Genomic DNA, 19,332 nt, shown 5'->3' with positions numbered 1-19,332 from the left:
TTTTTAAGACACTATTCTGAACTGACATGATTTGTACCAGAAAGCAGAAAAAAGTTCTAGAAACCTTCTGAGTGCCTAGAATGTTACTGTGGCTCCAGTGAAACATATTTGGCAGTTGAAAAGATGAGGTTAGAAAGTAGCAGGAAATAAGTATTTTTAATTGCAGTATACCTAACTGCTTTGTTAGGTCAATTAGATGTACATATGCCATAGGTAATGACCAACTAAAAGACAGATTATTAACATAACTATTCACATAATTCATTAGCAATCTACTTAAGACTCCACTGTGACAAATAATTATGACCTTGGTACATATCAGGTCTATTCTGTGTAAACATAGTAAAACAGCCAGTTCCATTATGAAGAGAACAATTCAGATTATCATTACATTCAAGTATATTAAAGAAAAACTTAATTACTCATGGTATTAGTTGGTGACAGAAACATAAGCATGAATATAATGAATGAATAAGCTAACAGTTCCCTGTTAACGTGAATCTCCATACAAGGATGGCAAAAACACAGTGAGACAGGATATCTGCAGAAGTTACCTTAACACAGGTACTTTGTAGGCCAAATGCCAGAAGAGTGCGGCTCCTTACAGCTGAGAGGTTCTCAACCCATGGACCAAAGAATCACCTAGATAACTTAAACCACCCTCCTACCCCCAAAATTCCACAAAAACAACAACGAAAGAAAACACACACAAACAAAACAAGACCAAAAATATTGATGCCCACATCCCACTCTCAGATAACTAACTAACAAGTTTGGGTAGAGCCTTGTAACATTCTTTTTTAAAGTGCCCCAGGTGGATTCTAATGTGCAGCCAGGGTTGTAATCCACTGAATCATCAATAAGTATTACATATTTAAAGAATGGGCTTAGAAAAGAGATAATCTGAACACTGAGAGGCCCAGAGGAGTCCAAAGACCCTTAATATGGCAGTGTCTTACGTCTCAGGAGAATGTCCCAAGCCCAAAATGTGTCTTTAACAAGGACATTGGCACAAACATCCTCACAAAGGGTCTGCACACAGGCTTCCAGGCTGTCATTACCTGATGACATCAAGCGTGAATCTTTGAATGTGCTAATTCCAGGCTTGTCAAGAAAACTTATGACACTTAAATACTACTTAAAATAACTTTTTCCCTGGTGGTACATTTCCCTACAGGGAGACAATATGCCCATCAGAAAACACACTATAAACTCTTATCTAATTTGTTCATCCATTCTGTCTGAGGTTATTATGAGCCTTTTTTGTGTAACTGCTTATAGGTGCTCCGAATGAAATCAAATTTTCATCTGCAAAGCTGAGAAAAATCACAAAACATAGCACTGACACCATGGTATGATAACTTTCATGAATCCTTTAATCTGGCCAGCTAACCTTTCAGGTCAAAATCTCAACATAATGATTAAAATCACAACAGATATGAGCATAAATTGGGGGAATGGACATATATTTCTAAGGGTCTCTAGGGATAAAGAGTATAGGGAGAGGGGAATAAGTTGTCTAGAAAATAATGTATGTTATAATAGGACCATGTTTTTTCCTCATTATCAAAAGATTTGTTTTTAAAGTCTAGAATCAGGTGAAAACAGGAAGGCTGCAGGAAAATAAGTATTTTTTCTTATTAAATAAGCAGACTTTATGTGCTTGTGACTTCCAGAAAATGTGGAAAGGGGCCATGAATGATGACTGACAAACTGTACCTATAAAAGGGTTATTATGTTTTGACAACTATGTGCCAGGTACTATAGATAAATTACTTCATTTATTTACCCTCAAGGTATTATTCTTACTAGGAAAACGACTTGCACCTAAAACCTGTATTCCTACCAGTTTCACACAGCTATTACATGAAAGAAGTAAAATTAGAATCTAATCTATATGATCCCAAGCTGACAAGGATTTATTCCCAAACAGTTTAATACTGACCTTCAAAATAAAGTTACTGGAAAAGTAAAAACACTCACATAAAAATGAACTAAACTTTTGGATTCTCAATATAAAATCAAAATAACTATTAGGTAAGAAATATGACACAAATTTTTGATAAGTCACTTTTGTTTTTCTGCAGAAAAACTGGCAATATGTATACTTACTATTTTTACCCTTAGAGTCTAATCTATTTATATTGAAGTTACATATATTTTTAAATGGTTAAATATATCACAAGTAGTCATCTCTTTTGCCTGACTCAGAAAAAAAGCGAAATAAAGTTGGTTAGCAACAATATGACTCATATTATGCTTATTGCTCTCCTAACACATTTGGTTTTCACATAAATATATTATTTTTAAAAAGATTAAGCCAAGGTACATAACCAAGGAAAGAATCAAGTACTGCTTTCAAGAAGATAAATCTTCAACTTTCTGTCTAATTTACCACAAACATGTTAGGTCTCATATAAAATTTTTTGGGGCAAAAATCCCTAATTTCTCCGATGACACTGTTGATAAAGAATTAGGAGTAATTTACTACCCAGGATATTTTTAAATCTGAGATAAATATACATAACTACTTACCTCAGACATGGGGGTTCCCCAGAAGTCATTCTGAAATAAAGTTTTTAAAGGTGTCGATGGATGCAGGTCTTTATTATCCAGTATTGCTGAAACATCATCAAAAACAAAACCACAAAAGAGGCTGTTCCAATAGCAGGCAGTAACCACACCTACTATTAAGGTTACTTCTTTGAGGTTAATATCAGCCATCTTTTCCACAAACACTTGTGGACAAAATCTGGGGAAAAAAATCATGAAGATAAAATGAAATAAGTAACAGGTATTTTTCAAAAAACTACAATTTTAATAGAAAAATAATAAGCAAAATAAAGATAGAATGCTAATTCTCCAAAAGAATTAATTAAAGCTCAGCTCAAATGTCATCCAACTCTAAAAAGCAATTAGCTGACCACCTCTCCATATTCCTAACCGAAGTCAGAATTAATTTCTCCCTTATACGTGTTTTCATCCCTCTATTAAATTCTTTTATCACCCCACTTAATCTTCAGACCACTCTCTCTAGCAAACTAGATGGTGAACTCCTCATCAATTGTTACAAGTCAGGTTACCTGGGAAACAGATATACACAAGCTAATACTAAAAAACTAGTAAGATGTGCTCCACGAATAGCTAAATGAATCTTTGTTGGAAAACAAATACTTAAAAAGTCACTGCTCATGGATTTCTAAAATGTAGATGAAGCTTATATTTTAGTACTTTATAAATCTCAAGATCAACTATTATTTCAAGCAGGGGTCCAAACTTAGAGCATGCAGTCTTGTTTAATCAAAAGCCTTTCAAAAATATTTGTCTTGAATGCCTTTATGCCAGCTGTATACTAGCCAGTTAACTACAGTCCCATTATCTTTCACCCAGATTGATTTATTTGATTGATTTACATTATCTGCTTGGCTGTTGAGGATATGAGTTTATGACCCAGATCTAAATCATGGTTTTTCTTTTTCCAATTACAACAATGCTTTTAATCTAGAGAATGCGCTTCATACATGACAATTCATAATTAAGTCACTGTTTTAGAAAGGATTCAGCAAGGGAATGGTTGAGAGTAGAAAGAACTATATGAACTGGAGGATACTGAAGCACAGCCCTATGATATAAATATGGTTGGAAGATACTCTAAAAAACAAGCTGATGATATACTTTACTATCTTGAGTGGTGTTACTAGTATCATTTTAGTGTTATCACCTGCGGAGGGCAGAACAGCAGCCCCCAAAATTGTCCATACCCAAATCCCCTGAACCTGTGAATATGTTACATTACATGGCAAAAGAGACTTTTCAGGTATGATCAAATTAAAGATTCTGAGATGAGATTATCCTGGATTATCTGGATGGGCCAATTAATGGGAAGAGACCTTACAACTGAAAAGAGGGAGGCAGGAGTCAAAAAAGCAGAGGTTGGAGTGATATGATAGCTGGCTGGCGGCCATAAACCAAGGCATTATGGCACCTAGAAGCTAGAAAAGGCAGAGAAACACATTCTTCATCAGAGCTTCTAAAAGGACCACAGATCTACTGATATCTCGATTTTGGTGAGACCCATTTCAGACTTCTAACCTCCAAAACTGTAAAATAACAAATTTGTTTTATTTTAAGCTACTATGTTTGTGGAAATTTGTTATGGCAGCAATAGAAGACCAATACATTACTCACAGAGCCAGAAGATCTGAGACCTGAGATATATCTGTAGGGGTTCTGGTCAGACCAGATAGGAAGAATAGGGTAGAAACTTAAAGTCAGGTGTAAGATTTATATAAGCATAGATATACAAGAACCTATAGGAAAGTATTAAAGTATCTTTAGAATCAGATAAGAAAACCTCAGAATACATTAGATGTTTGAAAGAGATGCAAAATCCAATCCAATAAATCAGGAAAAGAAATTAGCTGCACCTTTTGAAGAAGCATAGTTTTCAATTAAAAGAAAAATTATTCAAGAGTTTATCTTGAATCCAGAAGTGATTTACCACGTATGAACTTGTATACATTCTTTATCACAAAAAACGTTGATGGTGCTTGTTTAAACATCGGAGAGACTGAACAGGTATTCGCCTCAGCTCCCCCCAAACCATAGACTAAAATGATGTCAAAGTATTAAAAAAAAAAAAAAAAAAAGGAAGACTACAAACTCACAAGGATGAAGACAACTGGAGAGGAGTTCATAGCAAATTTTGGAAGCTGAGAAGGCAAAAGGCTTAGTAAGTAACTCAACAAAGCTCAGGAAGTGAATCCTAAGCTGATGCTCAGAAAGCTGAAAAGTTTTTTTGCACTCCTGCCAGCATCAATCACAAAAATTAGTGCCAAGGATCTCAGCAAATAGGGCTAGAACAGATGGATCTGTTAAAGTTTAGACCCCTCTCTCACTGGGTACGGCCAAGTAACCTTCCCTCCTACAGCAAGGCAGGAGACTGCAGACTTCCTCTCTGGAGCAGGTCAAACAGTGTCTGACAAAGGTAGCTCACCGAAAATGAGGGTTAAGTAAAAGTCTGTCTATATATTCTGAGACCCTCCAGCTCTCTTCTACTACAAACTGGGCATAGAATCTTGTAAAATTTTACAACGTTAGAAACAAACAGAGGATTCTAAAAGCTTCCAGAAAGAAATAAAGCAGGTTCCATACCAAAGACCAGTAATTCAAACAAATCTTTTTTTTCACTAACACCACCGGAAGCTAGAAGAAAAAAATCCAGAAAACAAAAAGGGAGTAATGCTTCAAATTTCTGAAGTATAATAACTTCTAACATAAAATTTTGTATTAATAAACCCAAATTTCCCAAGTGGGAAAGCAGAACAAAAATATTTTGAGACATTTAAAGTCTTAAGAATTTACCTCCAATGTCTCCCGTCTCAGGAAGCCAATAGAAGAGGTACTCCAACAAAATGAAGGCATATACTAAGAAACAGAAAGATAGGGAGCCTTTTTAGGTGCTGGCAGGTTAATTTCATAGGGCCGCTTCCTCCATCTGCGAGCCCCACTCACTTCGCGATTACATGTGTGGATACTTCTACCAGCTTACTGCTTGCTATACCTACCAGGAACAACTCTGCAGAGCAGAGAACACACGTGCCTCCAACCTTTATTATTTATGGTCAAGACCTATGCTTCAGAGGACAACACCTCACGATCATTTGTGAGGTGCAACCCCAGGGACCCCCAAAACTTACTGAGAATTGTGATACTGGTAGATGCTCCCAATGATGCAAGCAAACCTTAATTAGGACATCCCAAATCTATGTGTCCCTGTTAGATTCCCTGGCTCCTCAGTTTCCCTCCTGGGATGGCTCCCTCCACCTCCGACAATGCTGGAGATGACAACGTCCCAGCCCACAACAACACAGGACACGACAATCTGAGAGATGACAATACCAACAGCTTGGGACAAGAGGATTCAAGAGATGACAAGAGCCTAAGACACTGCAAGACACAGCTTCATCCTGAATGCTGCTTCTGCAACCTTCCATTAGAGGAGAGATGACACCCAGGAAGACATGGCAGCCGATGATGGCGAGCACTGCCTGGGATTTGGTTGCTGAACTGAAAGCTTGTTTATCTAAATTTGCTGCTGCTGATTCCCTTGAGTGGCATTTTGCAGAGTTAACTATGTGTTTACCCCAAGGCCTCCTTGTTTACGACAACATTTGCTGCTTGAGTGTGAGGCGGTATTAGGACTGCCAGGCTGCTCTCTGCTGTGCCTTTGAGCTTTGGAAGGCAAAGGGTGAATCCTGCAAATACAAGCCCAGTATTCTGCTTTGTGGACATCCCTAAGCAGGAGAAGGCTCTTAAGGCAGTGGCAACTGTGGGGCCCATCTCTGTAGGTATAGATGCAGGCCAGGATACTTTCCGGTTCTATAAAGATGGCAATTATTATGATCCAGAATGCAGCAGTGAACACCTGCATCATGATGTTCTGGTGGTTGGCTATGGCTTTGAAGGAGCAGAATTAGATAATAAATATTGGCTTGCCAAGAATAGCTAGGGTACAGATTGGGGCATGAATGGCTACATAAAGAAGGCCAAAGAATGGAACAATCGCTGTGGAATCGCCACCATGGCCAGCTATCCTACTGTGTGAGACGATGGGGATAAAAGAAGGACTTGACTGAGAACAGAATATCCAGAGAAGGAATTTTATCTTCAAAGTGACCAGACCTTACTGTATGGGATAAAACACTTGAATCACTGAAGATCTAAGTTGTGATGTGAATTCTGTGACATTTTATACTGGTAAAATGTTACATTTCTTTAATCACTGTTGTAAACGGCTTTCTATTATTGACTTGCCTAATAACTTCTGAATTTTCATTTTTTAAAAGGATACATAAAGTTTTACCTTTTAAAGTAAAACAATTTCAAAGCAAATTAAAAAAAAAAGAAAGAAAGACGGGGAAATTAGGAGATAGGGGATCTAAGACAAGAGAGTGACAAAGGAAACACCCAGAATGACAGCCAGGTAAGCAGACCTATTCACCAGTAGACACTGGAACAGGTCAGAAGGTTCCTGAATGACAGTCCCAAGAAGATATAACCAAAAGAACACCTGATGTTTAAACACACTGAGTGAAGAACTATTCACTCTTATACCGTATGTGTGTGTGTGTGTGTTTAACTGTAATTCAGAAACACAAAACAACTCAGGGCATCCACCACCGGGTAGGTGAAAATCAAGCCTTGTGTATTGGTCAGAAACCTCTGTCCCATAAATAATCTCAGTCTGTGACCAGGTAACACTTGTGGCGACAAAACTACTGTTTGGTTAAATGTTCTCACCACAGAAAAGTTTAAAATTAAGAAAAAGAAGTAAACGAAACCTGTGGTTTTAATACTTTGAAATTATATTTGGGAATAGTACGTATTTGATTTTCAGGATAGTTCTAGTGTTTAAGAGAATCTGGCACACACTGGAGTCTCTGATATCATAGCTTCAAAAGCATAATTTAAAATACAATATATTGTACTATAATATGTATAATATACATAATAGTAAATTATTGACCATGCAATTTCTGGATTTAGGACTTTTAATTGAAAAAGTATAGGAATCTAGTCAAGTTTACAAATAATATTGGAATTTTTATATGAACTTGGGAGTTACTACTGTTTTAAGTTTAATTTACTAGCTTTATAAAAGATGTTTAAGCATTAGAAAGTTTTGCTTGTTAAGTCAGGCATCTGAAATCCTTGAATAAAAACTAATACATTAAAATTATAAACGCAGTTTTAAATTAGGGCAATTTAGCCAAGTTTTAAATGTAGCTGATTAAGGGCATTTAGTCCTTTCAATTTGAGTTATTTGTTATTTAAAAAAAAGTCACAGTATTTTATAAACAGAGCAAGAATTTTAGGTTGAATTTAAATGCTTAAAGAACACAAGGTTATAAAATGCTACTTTAAGAAACTTGGATAGATCCCATGATTTCTAAACACAGTTAGGTAATAAAAAGTTATGCAGTCACTTTAAGTTGCAAAACAGTTACATTCAGTAATTGCAATGCTCAATCCCAACATAATAATCAAAACTCTGAACTTGGTTTAATTTGGGGGATTGAGTGCCCCAGGCTTGGGTTCACTGCAGATGAGAAGCCTGTTGTCATGGAATGTGTATGCAGTTTATTCTTCTCTTTCTTTACCTAGAGATAGCACCTTATATTCTTGTTAAACATAGTGTTTGAACACTATAGCGCTTGTGGAAATTAATAAAAGAAACCTTAACTAGACTGGAGTTGGGAAAGCCTGTAGGGGGAGCTCTCATACCTTCAAACACATCTCAATTACACCAAACAGGAAGAAGAGGATGCTTGCATCTTCCACGGAAAGTAAAACTACTTTACTACTGAAAGAAGACTTCTCTCCCCACCTGGCAACAGCCTAGCCAACGAGAACGGCAATTCTTTTGGCTATTCCTGAATAAACTAATTTTCAGATAAAATACCAGGTGAATTTGCTTTTTAAGTTGACAAGTTAGAGCAGAATGGAGAGAGAAGAAAGTAAGGAGAGCAAAGGAGCTTACTTTACCACCATATTCAAAGATGAGACTCTCATATGTGTTTGAGGATTCTTTGTGGACTGAAACCCACATCACTGAGGACTGTCACCTGAAGTTCCCTTTATCTCTATTTCATCCTCCTTTATCAGAAGGAAGATCCTTACTCCCTCCTTGGAAGATGGTAATACCCAGCTTTTCTTCACTGAGATCAATCTGCAACCAGCACCTCTACCTCCACCCTCTACTCCCAACATGTGGCTTTTTTGGGCAGAACCTTGGATGACTCTACAACTGAGCTCATGAACTAGAACTAAGAACTAGAATAAGCACTAGAACTAAGCTCTCTCACTTTCTCTCATTATTAAGCTACCTTGGGTAATCTTTTAAAATTCTATTATCCTGGTCCTTTATAAACTTGGTATGAGTGAGGAGTTTAAGAAGCACCAAGTGGGTTTATCAATGAGGTGCTGATCCTGAATGGATGGCATTGCAAAATATTTACTATTCTTGAGAGCTACTGTTATGGTTAGTTTTATGTTTTAACTTGGCTAGGCTATAGTAGTATTCAAACATTAATCTAGCTGTTGCTATGAAGGTATTTTGTAGATGTAGTTAACATCTACAATCAGATGACTTTAAGTAAAGGAGATTATACTCCATAATGCGGATGGACCGCATCCAATCAGTTGGAATTGCCTTAAAAGCAAAACTGACACTTCCCTGAGAGAAATTCTACCTGAAGATTGCAGTCTCTCTGTTCCTGCTAGAGACTTTCAAGGCTGCCCACCGACTCTACAGATTTTGGATTCACTGGCCCCATAATTCTCTAAGTCCACTTTCTGATATAAACGTCTTTGACATATATATAGATATATATATATATACACATAATATATATGTATATATTTCTTCTGTTGGTTGTGCCTGAAGTCACTCCTGTGCATACAATTATCTTCTTGTTAAGGCTGGATATCTGAAAGGTAGGAGTCTCAGCTTGGAAGGCTAGACTCTGCTACTTGTGGTCACACGCTCTAGTAGGTTAGCCCGAACTTCTTTAAATGGTGATGTCAGGAGAGCAGGAGGGCAAGTCCCAAAGTGCAAGATCTTTTTTTTGTGAGGAAGATTGTCCCTGAGCTAACATCTGTTGCCAGTCTTCCTCTTTCTGCTTGAGGAAGATTGCCCCTCAGCTAACATCTGCGCCCATCTTCCTCTATCTTATGTGGGATGCTGCCATAGCATGGCTTGACAAGCGGTGCTAGGTTTGCACTGGGGATCCAAACCTGCGAACCCCAGGCCACCAAAGTGGAGCGTGCAAGCTTAACCCCTGCACTACCAGGCCGGCCAAGCACAAGCTCTTTAAGGTTAGGGGAAAGGAAGAGGGTTGCATAAGGACATAGACAGAGGGAGGCATGATTCACTGTAAGAATGTAACACATCACTAGTTGTGGGAATGCTATAGACTGGATGTTTGTGTTCCCTCAAAACTCATGATAAATTCTAATGCCCGACAGGAGGGTATTTGGAGGTGGGACCTTCGGAAGGTGATTACATCATGAGGGTGGGGCTGTCATTAATGGTGTTGGCATTCTTATAAAAGAGGCCTGACAGGGATCCATTGCCCCCTTTGCCATGTGAGGACATAGGGAAAAGACGCCCTCTATGAATCAGAATGTGAGTCTTCACCCAACACTGAATCTGCTGATGCCTTGATCTTGGAATTCCCAGACTCCAGAACTGTAAGAAATAAATTCTTGTTGTTAAAAACCACTTAATCTAGGGTATGTTATTGCAGTACCAACAGACTAAGATAGGAAACTTCTCGTTTTCTTCCTAGGCACACAAGCATATTCACACAGATGCACATATATGTGCAGTTTCAACCACAAGAGAAGACCACTCATGAGCTACATTACAGACATACAAAACAGTATACTTCCTTTATGAAAACTGTACTGACTGCTCACTTTTTCCAATAATCCAACAGAAGAACTGTGGGAAAAAATAAACCAAATAAAATAGGAAAATTTTACATGAACTTGGAAATATCTAGCCTGGAAAGAAAAGTCCTCTCAGTTAAATAATGTCATGATTATATCTTCCTCAATAAGAATAATCTACTGTATTTCATTAATATTTTAAAGTTAGTAAAACTTTGGCCCGAGAAGTGTGCATTCACACTGACTCCTACTAATCTTTCCAGTCTCCTCACGTTGAGAAAAGACAAGAGTCTACTTGCTGCACACTGATTCCTCTCCATGAGAACAGGCAAAACAAAACATTTACTATACTTAGTGGATACTAAATTTCTCATGGCCATGCGTTATTTTAGACGCTGGAAAAGTAAGCTAACATTCATTTTCCTGATAAGGCAACAAAAAGGGAATGGAAGTAACATCTAAGAAACAAAGGCTGATTGGTACAGAGAACGGAGGTAGCAATTATAAAAGGCAAGTCTTTCTTGTGACGTGATTTTGGTCAGATAAAGCTGCTCATATAATCAAACAGAAGAAAGAAGGCAGGTCTAGGCAAGCATTCCTGTAACAAGGCCATTTACAAAATCATCACATAAATTCCTTCCCTTGGTGAAAACTGACTGATGTAGAAAATTTGGTGAAAAACAATGGTGAGTTTTAGCAATTTTCCTCAAAATTTATACAGTGAATGAATGAACTAGAATTTGAGTTGAATTTCTTGATTCACAGTCTAGCACAGTGTACAAGCTCAAAACTATTGTTAGAATGAGCAAAATAATGAACTTTAAGCAAGATTTTTGCATTTAATCAGGACTGCAATTGAGATCTGGGTTACAATCTTAGCTTTATTAACTATTAGGAAATTACTTAGCTTCTCTGAACCTATTCTCACTTTTGAAAAATGAGAATAAGACTTACCATTAGGCCAGGTACCTTGAGTTGCTGGGAAAGTAAATGTGAACAAGAGGGTGAGGGAAAGAAAGGGTAGAAAAGACCAATACAGACAAAACAAAACTAGTAAATGAGTAAAAAGAAAATAATAGTTATAATGAACGAAACAACAAGAAAAAAAACAAGGTGGTGCGGTAAAAATAACAGATTCCTACTATGAAAATAATATGTAGTTTTAAGCATAGTATACGACATAATAACTCAAGAAACATTAGATTTCATCCCTACTTTCCCCTGCTAAATTATGAATTAAAAATACTGAACATGAGAGGCCAGCCCAGTGGTACAGAGGTTAACTTCGCATGTTCGGATCCCGGGTGCAGACCTATGCACTACTTGCTGAGCCATGCTGTGGGAGGCATCCCACTTATAAAGCAGAGGAAGATGGGCACAGATGTTAGCTCAGGGCCAGTCTTCCTCAGCAAAAAAAAGAGGAGGATTGGCAGCAGATGTTAGCTCAGGGTTAATCTTCCTAAAAAAAAAAATTCTGAACATGAAGAATATTTAATTCAAATTCTTGAGTAAACAAATTTATATAATTAGAGTATGATAATATTTAATATAGATGGCAAGACTGAAGAACAAGCACTTTACAAATATTGGTTCCCTGAATGCCTGAGGAGGCAGTTTAGCATAGCAGTTAAGAACATGTCCTCCAGCCAGGAAGATCTGTGTTCAAACGCACTGTTTAAGTTTGAGCAGGGTATTCAACCTCTCTAAGCGTCAGTTTCTTAACTTCATTGGAAAATGAGGACAATATAAGCACCTATTTCATTGGATTGTTATTGAAGACTAAATGAGATAATGACAAGGCTATAGTAATCAAAACAGTATGGTACTGGAATATAAACAAACACATAGAACAATGGAACAGAAGAAAGCACCCAGAAACAAAAGAACCAAGAATATACAACATGGAAAGGATAGTCTCTTTAATAAACCGTGTTGGGAAAACTGGAAAGCCACATGCAAAAGAATGAAATTGGACCCCTATATTGCACTACTCCAAAATAGATTAAAGACTGGAATGTAAGACTTGAAACCACAAAACTCCTAGAAGAAAACATAGGGAGTAAGCTCCTTGACATAAGTTTTGGCAACGATTTTTTGGATTTGAAACAAAAGCAAAAATAAACAAGTGGGACTATGTCAAACTAATAAGCCTCTGAACAGCAAAGGAAACCATCAACAAAATGAAAAAGCAACCTATGGAATGGAAAAAAATATTTGCAAATATATACCTGATAAGGGGTTAATATCCAAAATATATAAAGAATTCATACAATTCAATTGCAAAAAAACCAACAGTCTGATTAAAAAGCAAGCAGAGGAACTTCCTCAAAGAAGCCATGCAAATGACCAACAGACAGATGAAAAGGTGCTCAATATTACTAATCATCAGAGAAATGCAAATCAAAACCATGAGATATCACCTCACACCTGTTAGAATGGTGATAATCAAAAAGACAAGAGATGATAAGTGTTGACTAGCATGTGGAGAAAAGGGAACCCTTGTGCATTGTTGGTGGGAATGTAAATTGGTAGAGACACTGCAGAAAGCAGTATGGGGTTTCTCAAAAAATTAAAAACAGAACTACCATGTTATTCAGCAACTCCACTTCTGGCTATACAGTCGAAGAAAACAAAATTACTATCTTGAAGAGATATCTGCACCACCATATTCATTGCAACATTATTTACAGTAGCCAAGCCATGGAAACAACCTAAGTGTTCATCAGAGGATAAATGGATAAAGAAAATGTGGTACATACACATAATGGAATATTACTCAGCCATAAAAAGGAAATCTCGCCATTTGCAACAACATGGATGGAGCTTGAGAGCATTATGCTAAGAGAAATAAGTCAGACAGACAAATACTGCGTGATCTCACTTATACGTGGAATCTTAAAAAAAACAAACTTATAGCAACAAAGAACATATTGGTCAAAAGACAAACTTCCAGTTATAAGAGCAGTAAGTTCTGGGGATATAATGTACAGCATAGAAAAAATAAAAAGAAAGAAAGATAATGAACAGTATTTGGTATATCATCTTTCAGTAAAGGATTAGACAAAATTATCCCTACAAATCTGAAGAATGCCTTTAAGTGTATCTCACAAAATCAGTATTTATACAATCTTCTACTGAGCTGTTATTCAAACACGTGGTTTGGAAAGAAATCTATTATTTATTTCCAAAAGGAAAACTTATCATCAATTATATTATTAAAAAATTGCCTTAAAAAAAAGGATAAAGATGGGAGGCAGTGGTCCAAACAGTCGAAAATGTCATTTAGATTTCAAGTCTAGAGCTTCTTGAGTTACCTAGTGGTCTATCAGACTCCAGAATGGCTGAGAGCAGTGGGATGAGCAAAACTTGCACAAATAAGGGCTGTAAACACCTGAGAAGGCGATTTCATAGAAGGGCACCCTCGCGAACCAAGAAAGCGACAGCCACAAGACTAATGAGTACTTCTTCAGTACTCACCAGCCCCTTCTCTCTCCACCCCCAGCAGTGGCCCGGGCAAGTTCTAACCTCTCCTCTCTAGAGCCTTCACTCTCTATATACTAGCTCCTCAACTCAACCTTCAAGCCCTTCCACCCGCGAAACTGATGGTGCTACAGGGCAGGCGGGCGGGGTCGGAGGATGCGGTGGCCTCTTCTCAATTCTTCACTCGTCCCCAAGCCATGATCTCGGCCGCGCAGCCCCCATTCCACTGTACAGAGACACATTCTGATCCCAAAGAAGGGTAAAACTTTTTTGTCTTCTTCTCACAGAGAACACCACCTGGGGTGTCGCTTGCAAACACCTTGGGAGAAAGCCCGGTTTTCCCACCTCTGCACACTCGGCCCCGGCCCTTCCGCCCCAATGGTGGGAGCGTCTCTAAACCAGGACGCTCCCCTCTTCTCCTCCCCCGCCGCTGACCGACAGCTCAACCTCACCTGGGAGCGGTTCCACCAGGGGATGGCTTAGGAAAACCTCAGAAAGAGCAGCCCAGCGAACGACGCCACCGAAGGCACAGTCATGCTCGACCTCGTGCAGGGATCCAGCGCAGACGCGCCTCGGCCACCGCGCCTCCGCCGCCGGGTCGTTCCCCCGCTGCCCCGGTACAGCGGCAGCCTCTCGCATTGCACGCCGGGAACGGCCTACCTCCACTTCTCAGAGACTTCAGTTCCCAGGAGGCACAAGCTTCCAAGCAGAACTGCACTCTGGGATCTGGAGTCCTCATCGCCGAGCCTTCTCCTTGTCCTTCTCGCAGAGTCCGGGGACCCAGCTGGGGAATCTAACGTAAAGCATTACCCATAGTCGTGAAATGTAGGCTCCCCTCGCATCCGGGGCTTTGTTCTGGCCCTGACAGGGTGGGGAATAGGGTCGCCTAGCAGCCGCTACCGCTTTACTTGCTCCGGACCAGTTGGCGGGATCCAGTGTCGGATTGGAACCGCGCTGGGGAGCGGTCAGGCGTGGCGGCGGGGCCCGGCTTGGTGGGTGCGGTAGATAAAGGGCCGCCTCTGGTTGCCAGGGTTGGTCTAGGTGGGCGGATCCTAGTGAGCAGGAGCTGCGGCTCTCTTCCCACGCAGGTTCTGTAAGCGTCAGGGCCCATCTGCAAGAGCCCAGCTTTCCGCCCCTTAGCCTTTGGTCAGCAATCCATCTGCCTTCTCGCTTCAGCCCTGATTTCCCCGGCCCAACTGCGCTCAATTTGTCGTTTATTTCCTCACTTTTTTACCCCCAGTTTCTGCTTCTCCGATCAGGGGTCAATTTCGGCCATCCGAGCACCTCCGCACTTCGCACCATTAGATGTTCGCGCGCCTTGGTGGTAAGGGGGCATGAAGGAGGGGACTCAGAATCTTAGTGCCGAGCTAGATTAGTTTTAGCAAGGAAGCCGTCATAGTTTGTTAAGCCGATACAATATCTGATGGTTTGTGCCAACTGGTATAATTTTGATCAAGGCTATTTTACCCGCTTATCTGTTATACAGTTAAGGAACCATAGCTCTTTGCTAACACCATAGGGAGTTATAATAATGTAATCTGTAGAACTAAATTACTGTGAAAACAGTAATGCTGTTTACCTTGAAAATGCTAATACCCACCTGTTTTGTTATCGAAGGTAAAGCACGGTGAAAGAATTCAAGATGCCACCTAATATAAACTGGAAAGAAATAATAAAAGTCGATCCAGATGACCTGCCTCGTCAAGAAGAATTGGCAGATAATTTATTGATTTCCTTATCCAAGGTGCTTAATTGATAAATAATGCATAAATATATACATACAACTATGATTAATCTAAGTTGTCCCTTTAATCACTGAATGGTACAATTGGAAGAGTTCTTATTGCTTAAGGGTTATAAAATATATAATAGTTGTTTTTCTGTTTACTTAGGTGGAAGTAAATGAGCTAAAAAGTGAAAGTCAAGAAAATATGATACACCTTTTCAGAATTACTCAGTCACTAATGAAGGTTTGTATGCAGTAGGTTTTAAAAGCTTTGACTGTTAGAGAAGATTTAAGAATCTGTTCTTAAATCAGTTAATCTCTGTGAAAGTACTTTGTGATATCTAAGTTACCACTAAAAAATGAGATATTTTCAAGTGTGGATTTAGAATTTTAGTATTCAGAACATTGCTAGTTTCTGCTAGAAAGTTCCTAAAAGAATGTGAGGGAAACAGATGAGTAGGTTTAAAAATAACATAGGGAGGTCCTATGTTAATTCTGTTAATATACTCCTGAGGTAGAAGTGAAAAATGCAGACGATTACTGTAGGGATTGGCTAGGCGGGGAGGAGAGTTAGGTGTGAGAAGACTTGTTCATAAAGGTCAAAGGCTGATGAGTAGTTTTAGGTCAGTGGAAAGCACTGGTAAAATGTTAAGAAGATTATAGAGCTGGAGGGTACTGTAAATACAAATTGGGAATAGACAATGTGCATATTCTTTACATTTGAGGAGACAAGTGCACAAAGTTTATAGCAGGTTCAAGAGGAAACAGATGTTGGGAATAATTTGGAATAGGCTGTCAAAGGCCTTAAAGGTGTATTTTATGCTGTGAGCAATGAGGAGCCATGAAAGGTTTTTGAGCCACAGTTGATAGATAGAAAACTATGCTTTGGGAAGGCTAAACTAGGTAAGGCAAACTAAACTAGGGAAGGTAAACTAGGCTAAATAGGACAAATTGAAGGAAATTGAAGCTCTTTAGACAAAACATTATGAAGGAGGTTAGACATAAAATTATGGACTAGAATAATGACAATTAGAATAGAAAAATAGACATAGTGGAAAACATTACAAAGGGAAAAGTTGCAATACTGGATATAAGACTTGAGGGAAAAAGAAGACTCAAAGATGTTTCAAACTGTTAGGAATCTAAAAATTATATCCTTAAGTAAGAAAATCATCTATTCATTTCAACAGATATTTACTGAATATCTCTATGTGCCGGGGATTTTAAGCACTAAGTATTGGGATAGCAAATAAAATCCTTGTTTTCAGTGCTTACATTCTAGTGTAAAGGCATATTGAAATCGCTTTTTTTTTTTTTAATGTTTAGATGAAGGCTCAAGAAGTAGAGCTAGCTTTGGAAGAAGTTGAAAAAGCTGGAGAAGAACAAGCAAAATTTGGTAAGTGCCTTAGAAAGTTTATTATGGTGGTAAATAGTGGATTCCATTTATTCACTAAGCAGTAGAGAATTAGCTTTAATATATTCTATAAAATTTGTATAGTCAATTTATTTTGAAATATATTCTAGAATTTCTATTTCATGGATCAGGTATAAGACGGTTATTTTCTCTTATGTTACCTTATTTTTACAATCATGATGGAATCTTTGAAAAGAATTTATTTTATTATTTTATTGAAATTTATTTAGAAGTTTATTTTGAGGTAAATTTGACCAATTGAAACATTTATCTTTTTTTTAAATAGAAAATCAATTAAAAACTAAAGTAATGAAACTGGAAAATGAACTGGAGGTATGTCCTTTTGTATTCCCTAGGGTATAATTGTTAATTTTATTGTTTTGAATTATTATTTTCAAATTTTCTTTTATTATGGGAATATAATTTTTGTTGTTGTAATGGGAAAAATCACAAGAATGATATTGTGTTCGTAATTATTTGTTCAGTATATGTTTTACATGCCTGTTATGTACCTTAAATTCTGCTAAAGATTAAGCATCCAGTTTTGAACAAAATAAAAACATTCAATGGCCTCATGGAGCTTACAGTCTAGAGAGATATGCAGAAGGATTAGTAGTAACCCACTAGAGGTGGAGTGAGGCACATGGGAATTTGAGGAATAGTGACGGAAGGGTGTGGTAGAAGAAGTAGCTTTTGAGAAAGCCAAGAGTGAAAATATGAATGTATTGTTAAGGAACTGAATACATTGAGATTCCTGAGAATGTGGGAAGGAATGTGATATAAATGGATTAACCTTTAAAAAGAGGAGGGATCTTCTTCCTTTGTAATAGGAAGGGAGGAAGGATGGATGTATACAGAAGCTTTATGTGTGTAGGTTTAGTGCCTAGAAGTTGAGAGGGTGGAGAGAAGGTCATCTGCTAAAAATAAGAGTGGGAGATGTGGTCAAATTTTAAGGAAGTCAGATAAAGCTTGAAATATAGTGGGGAATGAGCTGGAGATTACAAGGATCTGACATCAGACAATTTGAGTTCAAATCCTGATTCTTTTACTGTTAACTTTTATGTTAACTCTGTGAACTTTGATGATTTATTTTTTTATTCCCTACTGTATATCCAGCTCCTACGAAAATGCCAACCACTCTCAATAAATACTTATTAAGTGAATTAGGAAGTCAGATCAATTCTGTGTTAGTGTTTAGCCAGGTAGCTGCTATAGAATAGAAGGATAGGGCAGTTGGAGATATTGATAAGAAAGTGATTGAAGTGATGATTTTGAAATCTTAGCTGAGTAAGCAAGGAAGTCAAGATTGGAGTGGTAGAGAGAGGTTAGGGAGAAGAGGAGTCAAGGGATTAAGGGGTCCTGTGAGGCAAAGGGCAGGTATCCTAGGAATAATTGAGAGAATGTTTCTGCTTGGACAAGGTTCTCGTGTGGGCATGGAGTGGGAGGCTATAACAAATTCAAGAAGCAAGTAAAAAGAAAAAGTGAGACCAGAATGAAAGTTACATAGATGTGGAAATTGCTTAGGGGGCTTTTGATGGAAGCCTATGAGCCGTGTTGCCAAAAATTCTCAATGAATTTTGTGAGGGAGTGACTGGAAAGTTGGTAGTTCGTTGCTACTGTGAGTAGGCAGGGATAGCTGGATATTATGTGAGATTCAAAGTAGTTGGAGTGTTTTCAAGATGGTGGAGGAATGATAGCCTGAAAGTTGCAGATTGGGGTATATCAACACCTTCTCTTGACCCTGAGGTATATGGGATGTGAAAGAAGGAACATCTCCCATTTGAAAGAGTTTCAAAGGAATTAGTAAAGGAGCCAAACTGCAACTAAGGCAAGGAGATGGAATGGATGATTCAATAAAAAGGCTGAGCATGTGAAATATTAATTTTTCTTGGAAGAAGATTTTTGAGAGCACAATGGAAAGCCTTTTGAAGGAAGGAAAGTGTGAGAAAAATTTAGTTAAGGTAGAGGAGTAACAGAGCTATATGGTGAAGAGATTAATGTGGTTAGATCACCAAGGGATTTGATGTTTTGTACCATGACCAAAATAGCGGGAATATGAAGTGAAATGGATGTAGTCTGCTGCGAGATTTTAAAGATAATCTAAGACTGGACTGTCCAATACAGTAGCACTGACCACTTGAGGCTATTTACATTTAAATCATTATAATTAAAATTAAAAATTCAGTTCTTCAGTTGCACTAGCCACATTTCAAGAGTTCAATAACCACATGTAGATAGTGGCTACTGTACTGGACAG

General features: G+C 38.1%; 2 protein-coding genes across 29 annotated transcripts in view; one reads left to right on the top strand and one right to left on the bottom strand.

Annotated features, from left to right (window-relative positions):
* TMTC3 (transmembrane O-mannosyltransferase targeting cadherins 3) overlaps nt 1–14,813 on the bottom strand; it is a 55,370-nt gene extending 40,557 nt beyond the window's left edge. For 3 of the 5 annotated variants that reach the window (XM_070254128.1, XM_070254130.1, XM_001915050.6), the window contains exons 1-2: nt 14,388–14,813; nt 2,536–2,752 (exon numbers count right to left, since the gene is read on the bottom strand). In XM_070254128.1, the coding sequence (XP_070110229.1) occupies nt 2,536–2,724 (189 nt within the window). In that variant the 5' untranslated portion in view covers nt 2,725–2,752; nt 14,388–14,813. Of the gene's footprint in view, nt 1–2,535; nt 2,753–5,364; nt 5,423–14,387 lie in introns of those variants that run through there. The other 2 variants (XM_070254129.1, XM_070254131.1) reach the window with 1 other exon arrangement.
* CEP290 (centrosomal protein 290) overlaps nt 14,781–19,332 on the top strand; it is an 87,221-nt gene continuing 82,669 nt past the window's right edge. For 7 of the 24 annotated variants that reach the window (XR_011433434.1, XM_070253581.1, XM_070253579.1 and 4 more), the window contains exons 1-6: nt 14,795–14,927; nt 15,195–15,259; nt 15,553–15,679; nt 15,828–15,905; nt 16,988–17,057; nt 17,362–17,408. Coding sequence is in view for 17 of the 24 variants with exons in the window: in XM_070253581.1 (XP_070109682.1) it covers nt 15,578–15,679; nt 15,828–15,905; nt 16,988–17,057; nt 17,362–17,408 (297 nt within the window). In the remaining 7 variants the exon portion in view is untranslated. Of the gene's footprint in view, nt 14,928–14,992; nt 15,260–15,552; nt 15,680–15,827; nt 15,906–16,987; nt 17,058–17,361; nt 17,409–19,332 lie in introns of those variants that run through there. The other 17 variants (XM_070253582.1, XM_070253580.1, XM_070253570.1 and 14 more) reach the window with 10 other exon arrangements.

This window comes from Equus caballus, chromosome 28 (assembly GCF_041296265.1).
Source record: "Equus caballus isolate H_3958 breed thoroughbred chromosome 28, TB-T2T, whole genome shotgun sequence".
Classification (NCBI taxonomy): Eukaryota; Metazoa; Chordata; class Mammalia; order Perissodactyla; family Equidae; genus Equus; species Equus caballus.
Note: the sequence above shows the minus strand (reverse complement) of the source record. Positions and strands in the feature narration are given on the sequence as shown.